The sequence below is a fragment of the Indicator indicator genome, chromosome 6 (genome assembly GCF_027791375.1).
Source record: "Indicator indicator isolate 239-I01 chromosome 6, UM_Iind_1.1, whole genome shotgun sequence".
NCBI classification, from domain to species: Eukaryota; Metazoa; Chordata; class Aves; order Piciformes; family Indicatoridae; genus Indicator; species Indicator indicator.
This window is the reverse complement of record NC_072015.1, coordinates 15663233-15680121: the sequence shown is the minus strand read 5'-3', so window position 1 is coordinate 15680121 and position 16889 is coordinate 15663233. Positions and strand designations below refer to the sequence as shown.

Genomic DNA, 16889 nt, shown 5'->3' with positions numbered 1-16889 from the left:
GGTGTAATCATAATGTCAGAAATTCAAGGCTAATTGTTTAAAAAAAATCCTGAAGTTTCAAAGTTCATCTTAAAATGTGGCAGCTTCACTTCTGAAAGGAACAGCAGAGCAGCAAGCAGGCAGCCCAGCACAGGCAGCCAGCACAACACTGGGGGCCTTGCTCTCACTCATATGCCTGCAGCTTGCTAAGGAAGCAGCTTCATGGACACATCTATGATTTTATTGCATCCAAGTCGAGATACAGCAGTAGATAAATCACCTGTTGGCACAGGGACAGCAAACTACAGCTGGGACCTTTCTCCTACAAAGCCATCTGCTGAATATGATTGACTCTGAAGTCACTTACTCAGCCCCATCTACCTCCCCAGTTGGGGGAGAAAAAAAAATGCAATTCAGGTTTCAGCATTTTTGTAATCCCTCTGAGCCTCCCATTAAATTTGCTGTACTGTGTGGGAAAGGATTAAAGGTTCTTTGGGCTCCAGAACACAGTATAGAAAAATTAAGTACTACATCATGGTTTGTGGGAAGGCAGCAACTAAAGTGTGTAGCCTGGCACATACTCCAGAGCAGCGCATTCCCTTTGATAAGTGACACTTGTTGACAGCTTAAAACTTCTGCTGGTAACACATAACATGGTTATGTACAGTCTTTGTTTGAAATATTCTGGAGGCAACATATTTCTTAAGTAATTGGAAAAATAATCAGAGTTGTTCATATGCTGTTACTAACTTAGTTCAGAGTGCCAAAAGAGGGAAATATTTGCTGGCACAGCAAACTTCTGTTCTTTTAAGAATGGCTTTTAATAAAGATTTCAAGATAAAAATCAATGTGTTACAAGTTTCAGACAAGGCATAGAGGAGAAATTTTCATTTAAGAGCCACCATGCTATTTTTTTCCCCTCAATAATGGTAAATGAAAAATGCTGGGAAAACTCTTTCCATTAGTTTTGCTGCTTTGAGAGGCTGATTTGCTGTCAGGCTTAATTTTTGCAGCATTAAGTTCTGCTAAATATATTGAGCTTGATGTAATTAAGCATCTAGCTTTTTTTGTCCCAATTCCTTAATTAAGTAGATGAATTTTATGTGTATGAAAAGGACACAGAGCTACTGTGTACCCAGGAGGAGAAAGTAAGGGTGAGAAAAGGTAAGACAGATATTACAAATTTAGACTCTACAATGTATACTTTTAAAATGACAGTTGTCTTCTGCTTACATTACCTTACTTGCATGAAAATTCTTCCTTCCACATCTCAGCTGTTGAGCAAAAAGCTGTGTGTGACTACCACTGCGTCTGACCACAATTTACCAGTGTGATCATGCAGACCAGAAAGTTCTAAAGAGCAAGAGGAATTAAAGTGTCAGTGTCCAGGTTTTGTCATTGTTCACTCCCTTGTTGCATTAGAAAGCACAAAGATGAGGTGTGAATTCCAGCTCAATCAAAAGGCCAGTTCCAATGAATTTAAAATGTAACTGCTGAACTTAGTGTGGAACTGTTTTCACCTTTTGTAAGGCAAATTAAATCAGGGATCCAGAGGAACTGGAAAACTGTACCAGGTCATGCAGTTTGTATTATTATTATAAATGCTTACAGAAAGAAAAATGTCACTCTTGGGGCAGAGTGGCTGGAAACTGCACAGCAGAAAGGGACCCTGGGGGTGTTGGTCAATAGCCGGCTGAGTATGAGCCAGTAGTGTGCCCAGGTGGCAAAGAAAGCCGACAGCATCCTGACTTGGATCAGAAATAGTGTGGCAAGCAGAACTAGGGAAGTGATCATGTCCCTGTACTCAGCCCTGATGAGGCTGCACCTCAATACTGGGTTCAATTTTGGGCTCCTCACTACAAGAAAGACATTGAGGTGCTGTTGCAGGGCTGGAGAAGGACAAGAAAGCTGGTGAAAGGTCTAGAGAACATGTCCTGTGAGGAGCAGCTGTGGGAACTGGGGTTGTCTGGCATGGAGAAAAGGAGGCAGAAGGGAGACCTTCTCACTCTCTTACAACTGTCTGCAAAGTGGTTGGAGCTAGTTGGGGTTTAGTCTCTGAAGTAGTAAGTGACAGGATGAGAGGAAATGGCCACAAGTTGCACCAGGGGAGGTTTAAGTTGAATATTAGGAACAATTTTCTCCCTAAAAAGGTTGTCAAACCCTGGTACAAGCTGCCCAGGGAGTGGTTTAATCATCATCCCTGGAGTGATATAAAAGCTGTGTAGATGTGATGCTGAGGGATGCAGTTTAGCAGTGGATTTGGTAGTGTTGGGTTAATGATTTGAGTCGATGATCTTAAAGGTCTTTTCCAACTAAACAATCCTACGATTCTGTGATTATAAAAAAGCTTAATATATGGGCTGGGCAGTTCCTGGGATCGTTTTATCACTCTTGTGAAGCTGAAATGATAACCTGTTTGCTTTCCAGTTTCAGCTGATATTTTGGTTTGATTTCAGGTTACCATTGGCCAACTGTATTCCGCAGAGAAATTGGTTATTGAAAGTCCAGGAAACACATAGCTCTGAGAAGACTCTGATCTGATCCTCATGCAACACTGGACCATCTTCAGCATCCTACAGTGCCACATACAGATGCATAAACTTACTGCACGTCTGAGCTTTTCTGTTCAACATAAGAAATGCCTGAGAGACTCAAGTTTTTTGCAACCAAAGTACTATCTTGTAATGGTTCACATGTTCTGAAATATATTGCTGTGATTTGTAATAGCATGTAAGAGTGTTGAAATCTGTGTGCTTGTGTGTCTTGTGATGGAATAGTCCCTGCCCAACTTTGACAATAAAACTTCATTAAACTACCTGTAACCAGATAAATTATTCTGCTGCTGACCTTATCACTCACTGAGTGTGGGAGATGTATTAGATTTTTAGTAACTCACCCAGTGACTTAGTTCATATTGATCCTGTTTAATTTTAAAATGTATAGCATCTGAATTAGATAACTAAACACAGAGTCATTTTAAATACTAAAACCAGAGATGAACAGATTTTTCATCTCCTAGACCCTGATACTTAGAAATACCACAAGCTGCATTGTGTAGTCTCCTTAAAGAGCATCCCTTGACATTTCAGGAGTGACATAAAAATTTCACTAGTTCTTTCTTCATTTCCAAGAGTTAATAACCAGTCTCATCTTACTTTTTACAGTTAACAGATCAGAAAAACAGAATGGAAGACTTAAATCACTGAGGCTGGGAAACTTTAAAATGAGCTTTAAAATGTATTTTCACCACCAAGTCCTCTTCTACATCTGTTGAGGTGTACCTGTTAGCAGAAAGCATCACATTGCTTCAAGCAAGATTTCCTTTCCTCACAAAGAGAAGAGAAAGAACCTAGCAGGAGAAAAAAAACCTAGCGACATCGGTAACTCAGATGCTGTAAGTCAGGAATTGGCAGCAAGGTTTGCCTAGCAGAAGTGGGAATGCTCAGTGTTCAATTTCATTAACTTATTGGTTATGGTTTCTTGGTTATTATTAAATCTGTAGAATAACTAACACTTTTAAGACAATGTGTTAAAAAAAAGGCAAGCAGAAATTTAGATCAAGTTCTGTTCAAGTCATAGCTGTGCTTGAATTTGTTTCCTATTAGAAATCTGCAGAGAAGAGTTGCAAAACTATTTAAATGGCATACAGAAAAAAAGCTTTTTCTTCTACAGAAAAATTTTTTTTTCAGGGGATTGTTGGGGATTTTTTAAGAGACATACAAACTCTCCACAGTAGTTCTACAACCCTGTGGCACTGAAAAACCTTCCCTTATTTTTCTTGCTTTCTCCTTGTTTTGAATTTCAGCTGTTTAGTGTTGTCTGTGTAGAGGATAGACACAGATTTAGAACAAACTCCCATTCCTCACTACCATTTAAAACATATTTTATCATTATACAGTGAGACTGGAAAGTATTGTGATGCATTCCATTAACAAAATAAGATACTCTGCCTACCTAAGACTACAAATGTAGTCTCTACCCTCACTGTCAAAGAAAACGCAATTACAGTAATAATTCTCCTCTTATTAGGTGTTTAGGTATTACAATGTAAACTGCTTTCAGTGAAGATTATATTAAAATGTAATTTTCATAGATAAAATTCTGTAGATTCTGAATTTTAAATCTCTACGTTCACAACTGGATAATTAAGTTAATGGTGAAGGTGTAGGGGAAGAAATGTTCAATTACTGTTTAAGCTTCCGGTCAGTTCAGTGAAATGTTGCACCTGTTCTAGATGGAAGTTTATAGTCTAAGGAACTTGGTCCCTAAAGCAGCATATGCAAAATCCTTGTTTAAAACAGCCTCATTACTGGAGCAAGCACTGCATACCATTTCAAAGTCTGAGAATGTATGCTAGGAGACAAAATAAACAGCCTTAGAAATTGCATAACCCTAATTTATTAGCTCCATCAGTCAAAATTTTACTATTTAAACCTGTTTTCTCCATGATTACCAAAAAAGAGCTTATTTTCAAGTAGAGGCCCTTTCAATACATAATCATTTCCTCCTTGATAGGAGCTCCTTGGTAGAGTTACATAATGGTTTGACTTGATGATCAACCAAAATCATTCTGTAATTCTGTGATTCTATGATGTGTTGTTCCTGACGGAGGCAGCAAGCCACAGAGCTGGCACTGTGCTGCAGCCTCAGAGCCACTGTGCTCTTACAGCCTCACCTTCTGCGCTCCACCAGTTCTGTTTACGTTGCAATACTCATTAAAGCTCTCTCTTGGCACACTGTCAGAAGCTTTGTTGGATTTTGTCAAAGCAATGTAAACAGCAGGAATGGTTAAAACACAAAGGAATGATCCCGTGACTTGTGTACAATGTCCACTATTATCAAAAGTATATCCTTTCTCCTTAGAACAGAAAGGGAGCTCAATAAATACCTTTACTAAAGCTGCAATGTCTTAGCAAAAAAAGCTGGCTTTTGTATTGAAATGTTTGTCTGTTCCTGATCTCAACATTTTAGCAAACTATTAACCTCAGCAGTATGCACCAAAATTGGAATGTTTACATATAGCGAAGTTTGTCGTGACTTTTACAGCATAAATTTGGAAACAGCACACTGAAAGAAAAAAAAAAAGAAAAAAGAATAATTTGTTTAATATTAGTAAGCGTTTAAAGGATGGGCCTTTCTGTGGTGTGTTACAGCTTCTCAAGAGGTTTTACTGCAAATTGAAAGCTGTTTTGAAATGCCCTGATCTTTCAGGAGAGCAGCTGACCTGGAGGAAAGCAAACCAAGAGAGCAGCAGCTGAACACTTTATATACCATGCTGAAATACGCCATGAAGAATTTTAACTTACTACTCACACTTCTAGAAAGGTATTTCTAGAGAAAACCTCAGCAAATTTCTGGGCATTAAAAGCATTACTTTCACCATCTCACATCAGCAGGTAGTAGAGTAATTTCATGGAGAAGCACCAGCCCTTCCACTTGCTTCCTGTAATGTAACATAAATGCATCTCTCCAGCAGGGACCATACATACACATAAACAGAGCCATGAAAGAGCTGGGCACTGGCAGTTTTCCTGCGTTTTCCATAATGATCTACAGTGAAATCCTGGCATTAGTCAAGTCAGGACTATACTGATAGCTTTGTTCCATGGTTCTTCACACAGGCATAATTATTTCATACTATTAGTGATGTTGGTCTTGATGACCTTTATAAAAGAAGGTGTGTAGCTCATTTCCTGACAGTTCACATTCTTGCCTTTTCTCTTTTTTTTTGTATTCTAGAATATTAGAATAGTGCAGGAGCCCTTAATGTGGAAGCAGAAATGAAGAGAGAGCAGCGTATTTTCTACAACTCTTAAGAGGGAAAAGACCAGAACTGTCAAACCTGTTTCACCCACACATGTATCTTCAAAGGATTTTGCAGGTTATGGAGGAAATTAAATACCACCAGTGTTGCATAACATGCTTCTTTCCCCCTACTACTCACCTTTTTTCAGTCTTGAGCCCAGTATCTAAAGCTTTACAAAAGGGGAAAGTGATTGCAAGCAGTGCATGTAAATGACTTAACTACTCTTCTATATTCAGGGTAAAAGAACTATGGAGACCTGTGAAGAATGTCCAGGCTTTCTAGTGAAAGAATACACCCCATAAATATTTATGCCACTCTTTGGCGGTATGCTAATCCTAGGCAAGTAATTTTCCCTCTCTTAAAAAGAATCATGAAAAACAATTAAGGTGATTTAATTACTGCTGCACCTAGACAGAAGATTCTGAACTTCTGACAGATTGAACATTTATCACAGTGCCATGTTACACTAATCCCCTCAACAGGGCTCTGAGCAGAATAGACAATTAAATCTCCATTATTTCCCCTACCTTCCTGCAGTACTCTGGGCTGGATCCAAACCCCAGGGAAGCCAAGGGGAGCAGCAGCCAGGCTTTTCAAGTACTGACTGAAAGCTGTGGCTTTAAATAGAAGTAGTTTGCATGCAAGTTTGTGGTTCTTTGTGACACCAAATTTAGCCTCACAGCCCTTTTCTGAATCACTTAAATCTGAATTTAAATTGAAGTGACAAAAATTGCTTAAGATTTAACTTTGATGTTCTTCATAGTTACCCACTATAGAGTTTCAACTGTTAAACTTTTTTGGTTTATATGCACCTATGAAACGGTTTGGCAGGTACCATCTCCCCTAAGCCCTTAGTCCATGGGGAAATAAAAAACCAGGAATCTGCATAAAATGGAATTCTTTAGAGCTGGAGATTTTCTGACAGTGCTAACAAACCTTCATCATTTCTTATTTCTTGAAAGAGGAGAAGGAGGGTATTTGTGAGCACCTCCTCCTAAAGTTTGACTCTATAAAACACTACTACATCAACAGTCATGCAGCCAAATGAAACAAGTGCTTCACTTAACTTTTCATTCTGTTTGGCCTCTGGATTTTATATAATTAGAATTATTTCACTTGGAATATTCCAGAACAGTGGCAGAGTCACCACCCCTGGAGAGATTTAAAGGCCGTGTAGATGAGGTGTTGAGGGACATGGTTTAGTGGTGAACTGGCAGTACTGGGTTAACAGTTGGATGTTATGATCTTAAAGGTCTCTGCCAACCAAAACAATTCTATGATTCTGTGATTAATATGTTACTTTGAGAATAAAGTTGCAACAACACCATGTATCTCAACCTACAACCAGAAGCAGCAGCCTTGTGTTTTGCTGATGTGGGCTTGCTACCACCTCAGTACTGTCAGTTAAGAAATGGGCATGTTTGATTCTTGTCTGAGAGAGGTTCCCCTTTTTCTTTCACAAAAGTAATAAATAGCAGCACTTTTACTGGTTTTCCAAGCACAAAAATGTGCTTTAATTAACACAATTTGCAGGAATTTAGATGGACACAAATTTTCTGAAGGACTCAAAGCATTTTACTGTTTAGTCTCAGCAAATTCTTGCGCTTTAAATTTCAGATCACAGGGCTAAAGAGAACACATATATGTCTGATTTTCTGGATTTCACTGTTTCACATCCATAGTTCACAGGATACCACAGAACGTTTCACAGAATCCCAGCATGATGGGAGTTGGAAGGGACCTCTTGAGACCATCTAGTACAATCCCCTGCTAAAGCAGTCACCCAGAGCAGGTTGCCCAGGATCACAATATCCAGATGGGTTTGGAATCTCCAGAAGAGACTCCACAACTTCTCCGTGCAACCCATTCCAATGCTCTATCACCCTTCTACCAATAAGCACACCTAGATGAGATTCCACAAGGGACAAGCTCCACACCTCTGCCCTGACACAGCCATCAGAATACACCTACTCCTTTAAACTGTTTAAGATATCTGTCCCCTTCATTTTGGGGGTAAAGTTTCCTTCTTCTCTGAAACAATTAATAAATAAAACCCAGAATATGGAATGAGCCCCAGAAGCCCCAGATACTAAACTGTACTTAAATGAAGCAACACTCAGTGGTGGTAGACTCACAGATCAGCTTAAATCACAGTTTTTCATTTAAACTCAAGTATCTGAAAGCTAATTCATACCAGATTATCCCATGTAATATCCTCATTATAGTTTAAAAAAAACCTTGTGTAGGAAAGTAGAGTTCCCTATACTCCCTCAAAACCTTTCCTGCTTTAAGCCAGAGTTTATGTGTAGCTTGCAAAACAAGAACTTAAGATTTTACTTTGTGAACTTTTTACTCATTTTCGAAGCAATTTGCACTAGTCTAACAGCAAAGTGGTTTCTGAAGGGCAATTTTTGAAGCAATTCTTTTTTAAGGTGCTCATAACAGTCTTGAAGGTCTTCAGAGGACTCAGAGTATGCTCTGGTTTAAAAAGGGAAACTGTCTTTCACGGCTTTGCTGAAGACCATACATCCATGTAAGAACATTTCCTGCAATCTGACAATGTCTTATCATCCAAAAAAAATTAACCTGAATTTTGAAATACTGCATCAGAAAAAAACAAGTCAAATCTGCAGAAGAGCCGTAAGAAAACTTGCCCAAAAGTTGGCTGTTTTCCACCCATGCTAATAAATCTCCCTCACATCATTGCTCTACACAAGGTGCTGGTTACAATCTGATGCTGTCGTGGACTTTGAGGGTGGTTTGCCCCATGGCTGTGGCAGAACGATGGTCACTTTCAGATACATTTTCAGCTATTGCCAAATGCTGCTTGCAGATGGTGAACACCGATGCTCACCATGAGGCACACCAACACAGGTGTGTCAGATTAGGGGCACAACTAGTCTGCAAAGTTAAGAAACATTCCATTACGTTTCACTCTATACAAAAAAGATGGGTAATGGTCAGCTTTGTGACTTTTTAAAGCTTTTTTTATTCTTACAAACCTATTTGTATTGGCACTTTCTGCTTCATTTCAGGACTTGGGACATCAGTAGTAACCTCCAGGTGTGCAATGCAATAGTGAAGACTAGAAATCGTATCAAGTCCATTCGTGTGCACAACAAACCCCTTTCCCAGCATGATACACTGAACAAAAGGTAGCAAAAGAAGCCAAATAAATTATAAATACTTGAGAAATGTGGTGCAAAATGTAACAGGAGAGCTGAACTAAGGCACTTATTTTCATTCCTTACTGAGGACAGCCTCTCTGTACTGCATTGCCACTCCTTGGTGAAAAGTTTGTCCAGATAGATCAGTCCTCGCTCCCCACATCAGGGAACACTGAACTCTGGATGAGACAGGCACCAGCTTTGACTGCACAGTGTGAAAGTGGGTGGCACCAAAGTTCTCCTGATCAACCCACCATCAGTAAGTCCTTTAACTCTTCCTTCATACTGGTTGCAGGATCATCAGTTGTGTGAAATCACCAGTCTATTTTAAGAAAAAGCATTTTTGCAGAAGTCCCTGTTGGCTGCTCTCAGCCAGATCCAAGTCTGGGGAAGGCAGGAAGCGGTATGGAAGTGTGCTGAATGACAGAAACCAGAGCAGACCAGTCCAGCCCCAGATCCAGCCCCAAAACAGGCTGCCTGCCTGCTGTTCAGAGCCACTGCCGGCATGGCAAAGGTGGGGTGGGCACACAAGCCTGTCACAAGTCTCACAGATGTTCACGACAGTGCCTCGTATCGTGACAGTTCACTGAACTAAAAAATAATAACAAAACAAGAAAAGCGAACAATTGATGTCGCAGTCCTGAATGTGAGAAGGGAAAACTGGGATCCTAAGTTCAATCTGTGGCGAACTGAGTTTTCACACAAGCTCCGTGTGTATCTCTTACTGGTCAGGTATATGAAGTCAAGCCCAAACCAAGACCTCAAAATTCACTTAAAGGGGGAAAACATAAAGCCCACACTAGTCAGTCTCCTTCTCTCCAAAACCAAACAGAAACCAGTTCCACAAGCCACAGCAATTCGAGTCTACACACATCCACCTTTCACTAGTGAAACCAAAGCAACCACTTAGACCACCAGATTTCGGGTACTCTCCCGGCCAGGTGCCTTGGCCCTCCCATCAACGGACAGCGGGTTGCAGAGCCACCCGGCTGGCTCCTGGCTGGCATCAGTATCGGGGTGCAGCAGGACTCGGCAGGGCGGAGGACACAGGTCCGACCGCGAGTAATCCGCAGCACCTCAGGGTGTAGTTGCGGCCACCATTGTTGTCCCAGGACTCTCCGTGCGGGCTCCTGTAGCGGATGGCGAAATGAAGGGCTGAGCCCTCCCTCAGGCTCGGCGGGACGCACAGGCTGAAGCCGTAACGCTCGGCCGGAGGGTCACCCGCAGCCACAGGGGCCGGGGGCAGGGGCACTGCCGGGACGTCTACGAAGGAATGCCACTCGTTGAAGGTATACCGCACCGTCACCTCCTTGGGGCCGGGGCACCCGAGCACCTGCACCGTGCCCCGCACGTCGGTGGGGGCCGAAGGCCGCCCCAGCCGCTCCAGGCAGACGCGCTGCCGCCGCAGCCGCTCGGCGCTGGGGTCCCCGCTGTCGGGGAACTCGGGCAGCAGGCAGAGACCGGGCGGTGTTGGGGAGTCCTGACCTGGCGGCGGGTCCCGCTCCTCGGCGGACGGACTCTGCAAGCGGGACAGCGCCGCGGGGGGCACCTGCGGCTCCTCCACCTCGCTGAAATGCTTGACGCTGGCGAGGCTCAACCCCACCGAGTCGGCGAACTGTACCCGCTTCTTGCACTTGCTGCAGCAGCCTTCGCCCGCCGCTGCTTCTTCCTCCTCCTCTTCTTCCTCCTCCTCCTCCTCCTCCTCCCCCTCCTCCCGCCGCTCGCCGAGGCCGGGGGCTGGCGGCCTTCCGCCTTGCCGGGGCTCCAGCAGCACCGACCGCTCCCCCGCAACTTCCCGCTCGGCGTCGCGGGGCAGCGTGGGGGCCGAGACGCGGAGCCGCCGCTCCTCCGCTGCCAGCTCCTGCCGCGGCCGTGCGGGGCTCGCCATGGCCGGGCGCCCCACTGGGCCCGTCCCGGCCGCCCCTATGGCGGTAGCGGACGGGCCAGCACCGCTTTATCCAGCGGCCCCACCACAGGCCCCGCACGGGGGGCGAGTCCCCTCCCGCCTCTCCGCGCCTGGGCCGGAGCCTCCCCGCAGGGTTGGGGCGACCGAGGGCGGGGGCGGGACCTCCCAGAACGGGCAATATGGAACCAGGGACGGGCGGCCCCGCACGTCCTCCCGCCCGCCGCCCGGCAGCCGTTACCAGGGCGAGGGGCAGAGAGCTGCGAGCAACGCTGTCAAGAGTTACGGGCTTTGGGGAAGAGATAGGGAAGAAAGAGGAGTACCCACTGAGTGTGTCCCTCCACCCGCCACCGCGCAAAGGCGGGCCGAGGGGAGACCCGGCAAAATCATGGAGCAGGCTTCATCGTTATTATAATTAATTGTCATCATCTTCATCTGTGTTTAGGTTTCAATCGCGGATACCCCAAAGGAGAAGCCCAGAGGGTGAGGATGAAGCTGATAGTCGCCCAGCACCACGCTGGCATCACCGCCGTGACCCCGGGGCAAGTACCACCAGGTCCCGCCCGTGTGCCGTGATGGTCGTCAAACGCCTGTCTCCTGCAGCACAGAGATAACCCCCACACACCCCGGATTTCATGTTTGAATTGCTTTCCACGCATCTTAACCACAGAGAAACGCTTTGAGACCTGAGCTGCAAGGCAAAACCCCAAAGGTAAAAGGAACACCAAAAGAATTCACTATTTAAAGTGTGACCTATTGTATAAGCAAACCTTTTCAACCACTTTTTGCCCACACTTGGTACCAGTAGTACTCTGCTTGTGGAAAATCAAGCCCAAAGGCTCAAGAGGTACACATGTGCACAGGTACATGCTGTGAACGTACAACTGCCTTCAAAGTTTTCAGTTAAACAAAAAAACGAGGAAAAAGCCAGTGTTTTAAGCAAGCAAAGAGGAATAGCATCTCCCCCAGTTTTATTTTCTCAACATGATGTGTCATAAGCAGCATCCTTATAAAACATTTTTATTAGTATAATGAGATCCGTATCTGAGAGTTTTCCAAATTTAATTCTCTCCTTTGTGTGTGCCACTGCTGTTGTCTGGAGGTGATCTGTACCTATGACTGCAAAAATACCACATGATCAAACTTCCCTTCATGTTTTTTCTCATGGAAGAGATACAAAAAAGCACATAACAGTACTTTCTGAAGCAGCACACTTGCAGTATGCATTTATTAGGGCTTTTCTGTATGTTTTGCATAGTTCATTTTATTTTTAGCTTCAGTTTGGTTGCCAAAAAGCAGCCTCTCAACAGGAGTGCATACAGTGCATTCCAACTGAGTTTGCAGGCTGGATCTCACAGGGAAATTAATCAAAGCAGCAGGAACATCACTGAGCAGCTTCCTCCAGCCAACTCCCTCTTGGCTCCAACCATGTTTCAGGGAGTTGTGGGTAGCAAGGCAGTCTGCCTTCAGCCTCCTTTCCTCCAAGCTAAACAATCGCAGTTCCTTCAGCATTTCGTCAAAAGACTTGTTCTCTAGAACCTTCACCAGCTTTGTTGCCTGTCTCCAGACATGCTCCAGCAACTCAATGTTCTCCTTCTAGTGAAAGCCCCCAAACTGAACACATTATTTGAGTTGTGGCCCCTCCAGTACCCAGTACAGAGGTATAATTGCTTCCCTGATCCTGCTGGCCACAAAAGGAATAAAAGGCACTGGCTGTGCTAATGGAAAACATGACGAACACCAGTTGCTGTCAACTGCTCATCACCACCACTCTGCTGTGAGCTGCCACATTCAGCCAGCTTGTAAATTATATATGTTGAAGATTCTTTATATAAAATACAGTATTACTACCATATTTTCTTGGATGTAATATCTATCTTGTGGTGAGGAAAAACAGAAATGAAGAAACCAGCTCTTCCTTCCTCATGTGGTGTTTATCCCACCAACACATGCTTTCCTAGCTTGCCAAATCATTAACAAATGTTTCAAGCAGCAAAGGGGAAAATTGTGCCATTTGCTGATAAGGCAAAACCGTTTGGACTATGAGAAATTACAGAGGAACATGAAAGGTTCAAGCCAAATAAGGGACAGCATAAAACAAAACTTACTGTAAATATTGATAAAAGTTAAGTAATATTTCGGTAATTAATATACATTTCTTATTTATCCCACAACTTGGAGGCAGGCCTATGCAAAAAGAGTGCAGCTCACAGAAATTAAGCAAAAGTGGTTAAGGCAGTAGAAGTTTGCAGGAAAAGAATTAAAATCAGGAAATTAAGAACACACAAAAAGAAGTCAGATTTTCAGTGGTAATCGATTGCTACAGAAAGGAAGTCATTTAAAATCAGATGAACCTTTACCACAGATGTTCAGTTGAGTGACAAACCATGACAGTGAACATCAAGTAGGGAGGTATTTGGTGTTCTCTCTTAAGTGTTGCAGAATGCACTGTCTTAAAAGAATGAGGCAACAAGGCTCTGTGGTTTCTAAGTGACATTTACCTTTGTTAAGGAAGTGTTGAGATAAAAGCAGAGGGACTTCATAGTAAAGTAGAGACAGCAGATTCAGTCAGGTGTTTTTTGCATCCTCTGGGCTTTGACCAGTTATGTTTAAGGTCATAAACTAAATACAGATTCATCACGGCACCTTCTTTCATTTCATCCCTTCCTGTTTCCCAGCTGCCCACTACCTTGTCCCCATTCTGCATTCAACACACACCTTGCAGGAGCATTTGCGGCTTGAATCAACTCAACCTCACAATCCAGAAGCCTGTTCAAACACTGTTTATAATTTCTTTTGACGCATTTTCAATGCGAGCGTCAATCCTCAGATCCAAACCCAGCACATTTTCCAGTCAGTCAAAGAGGAAACTATCCAACTTCTGGATGTGTCCACTTCAAATACGCCAAAACTCTCCAATTCCCCACTTGAGGCTTTTCTAAGAAAATCTCCTGTGACAACAGCTTATTTGAAACCATGAAGAAGAAAAAACTCCTAAATGCTATAAAACAATTCACAGGGATTTAGAAATATGCAGGAATTATCATACTTCATACAGAAAATTACTAACAGCTTTTCTCAAGTTCTAGCAACTTTAGTTCTTTTCAAGGATTAGGGCTGGGCTGGCCACTAGACGGGTGATAGATAGATTGGGAATAAGGGAGAGAGACTGATGGGTTGTGAAAGAAAACTAAACCAGCTTGACTGGAAATAAGAATAATAGAATGAAATAGGTACAAAGAGATACAAACCAATATGGAACCCAAACTTTTGATGACAGTGACATCACTGTCACCACTGATGCTGGGGGCAGGCCTTGGGGAAATCCCAGACTGGATTAAGAGGCAGATGGGAACAGGATTCAGGAATTAGATTTTGAAACTGGATTCTGGAATTCATGGACCAAGATCAAAGGCAGAATAGACAGAGTCCTGCTCAGACACTGGCCACTGAAGAGGAGGCTTGACCCTGATGATACCTCAGCTTTGTCCTGAGGTCGAGGCCCATGGGATGAAATCCCTTGTTGGTCAGTTTAGGGTCACCTGCTCCTCCACAGGTGGCACCTCTGACTTCCTGCACTCCAACATGGGACACAAGATGTTGCAGTGCCCTTGATCTGCACGGGAGCAAGTCTAATCAAGAGCCTTTCTGCACCCCAGCCCTCTAACTCTAACCATGAGCGTTATCACTGCTAGAAGCAGCCACTGTCTGTGAAAACAGTCAGATCACTGAACAAAATTAGTTGTGTTCTAGCTCAAATCAGGACAGTTCTGAACAATCTTCTTGCTTCACTATGAAAATCATTTAGTTATTCATCCCAATTTTAAGTCATGTTGCTTGTATGAAAATGACATGGAAGATATTAATAGCCTCCTCAATTATTAAAAAATCCCAAATGCTTCTTACCCCATGGGAAATTGTAGCTGCTCTGTGGTTTTAGTAAGCATAGGATTTCATGTTGCTATGTTCATGAGGATGATCTAACACCAAGTGAAAAACTCTATACTACTCTGCATAAAAGTTACTCAGAAGTTAGAAAATTAGATCTCATTTTCTACTTTATGCAGAAAAACCTAGCAGCTGTACTCCCAAAAAAGGCATTACATCTCCAATGGAAACAGTACTGAAATGGAAACAAGTATTTGGATGTGATTATTTCAGTTTCCCAATCTTAAATACAAATATTTTAATTTCTGCAGGATGCTCAGCAAGCAAAATCCTTCAGGGCTTTGAGTCTCAGACAATGAGTTTTATAGATGTCTCCAGTATGTTTTGTTTTGTCTCTCAGCAGACCTGAATCTGACATTCCCTATGGGATGTAGAGATTACTTTAAATATCTGAAAATGTATTTTTTCTGTTTCCCTGCATCACAGCAGTAGGTGTATTTCCTGCACTGATGTGAAATACCCTTTCAAGTTCCTAGTATGAGTATTGGGCAATGAGGCAAAACATGTCCCTTCACCTGGATGTAATGCAGTAGGTCCGAGATTTCTCTCCAGCTGCTCTAACATTGAATCTTTTCTTCATGACAAGCAAATACTAATGGTATAAAGGATTATTTTTTTTCCTTTTCTGTTTTGCAGAAATTGTATGGAAAAGATTCCAAGTGCTTGAACAAACACTAAATTCAGACTGGAGTTGGCATTAATAACTGTGACAAAACTCATGCTGCACAAAAAACTTTCCATTCACTAAGGTTTCTGAAGTGTTGCTTGGTTTATGTGGCCAGATTTGGTTTAATACCTTTGATATTTATAAGGTATTTTAGCTAAACTTTTCATGTTCATGCAGTACACTGAGAATCTTGTGTTGTTTGTCAGACTTTTAATTAGTTAATTATATTACGATAAAAATCCTCACACTAACAAGCTGACATCCTAACAGAGAGACTTGCTGTTGCAGTTCAACAATTTAACCCAAACAGTCAGTCTTTGAAATAGGAAAGTTCAGACAATCAGTGAGAAAAATGGTTTCAGATTCCCAGATTCCCCCAGATTTGGATTTGCAGCACAGTAGTTGAAAAGGGTTTTGTTTTACGGGTTTTGTTTGGTTTAATGTGGACCTCCAGAAAGCTGCAGAACCACATCTCTTTCAAAGGTTTCTGATGAACACGAGGATCCAGCTTCTCTCACGTAAAATTTCTATGTTTCTATGTACTTTTTAGCAATCTAGGAAAAATATAATTTGGATTCAATTCTTGCCCTGTATTATGCTAGAATATTGCTTTAGACCTCAGTGAAGAAGAAGCTCCATCTAATCCAGTCTAGTTTGATGTCAAACTATTGCTGGACTGTTAAAACAATCAATTATTTTCTTGCCATCTGTCTTAAATTGCTGGATTTTGCTCCTGCCCTGACCCATAGGAGGCTGTCTCTGGAAAACAGAAACCAATGTCTTCTTAAAACTCTGTAAGGAAGCTTATTCAGACAGAAGACTTGTTTAGCTCTTCACTAGGGATGCTCCAACATTCCAAATGCTTGACATACCTTCCAAAATGACCTCCTAGAAATTACAGAAAACATAAATGATATCTCTAGACCAGGTTTTTTAGTTCTTAGCACATAAACCAGGTATCTGAGGCATTAGAATTTTTACCCCTCTAAAGCATTTAGAAATGAAAATTGGAAATGAGGCATGAAAATGACGTGAACTTGTACCCACATTAATTCTGTTCTGTATTTCTGTGTTTAACTTTGTCATAAGCAGCAGGGCATGTAATGTAGCTCACTCAAAGTCCATAGTGACATAATTTCATTTGGACTCTCCTAGGACAAGAGAATTGCCTGGCTGCTCAGAAGGACCTTCATGATGTCAGCTGGCAAAAAACTCTGTCAGTGTTTACAATTGTGTTTGATGTGGCATCATGGAATGAGAACCTGACCTCATCAGCTTAGACATCTCCCTGTCTTTTGGGAAAACAGAGTTGTGCAATACCTACTGTTCTACTAACTCCTGGGAAATGCCAGCCAACTGGGTGAGTCTATGTCAGTCTCATTTATTGTTTCTGGAGTTAAAACATGGGAATAGGCTTTC

The 16889-nt window shown here is 42.5% G+C and overlaps 2 protein-coding genes across 2 annotated transcripts in view; one reads left to right on the top strand and one right to left on the bottom strand.

Moving 5' to 3' along the window:
• Positions 1-2763, top strand: part of LYRM4 (LYR motif containing 4) — a 78075-nt gene extending 75312 nt beyond the window's left edge. Inside the window, exon 3 of the mRNA XM_054381685.1 lies at positions 2436-2763. Coding sequence (XP_054237660.1) covers positions 2436-2498 — 63 coding nt within the window. The 3' untranslated portion in view covers positions 2499-2763. The remainder of the gene's footprint in view (positions 1-2435) is intronic.
• Positions 2764-9958: 7195 nt separating this feature from the next.
• PPP1R3G (protein phosphatase 1 regulatory subunit 3G) lies at positions 9959-10840 on the bottom strand. The gene has a single exon (XM_054381931.1). It carries the CDS (start codon positions 10838-10840, stop codon positions 9959-9961), a length of 882 nt encoding a protein of 293 aa, XP_054237906.1.
• Positions 10841-16889: the final 6049 nt, after the last annotated feature.

What these genes read in the sequence shown, in the direction of transcription:
- PPP1R3G (XM_054381931.1), bottom strand. Translation starts at nt 10,840, where the DNA reads ATGGCGAGCCCCGCACGGCCGCGGCAGGAGCTGGCAGCGGAGGAGCGG.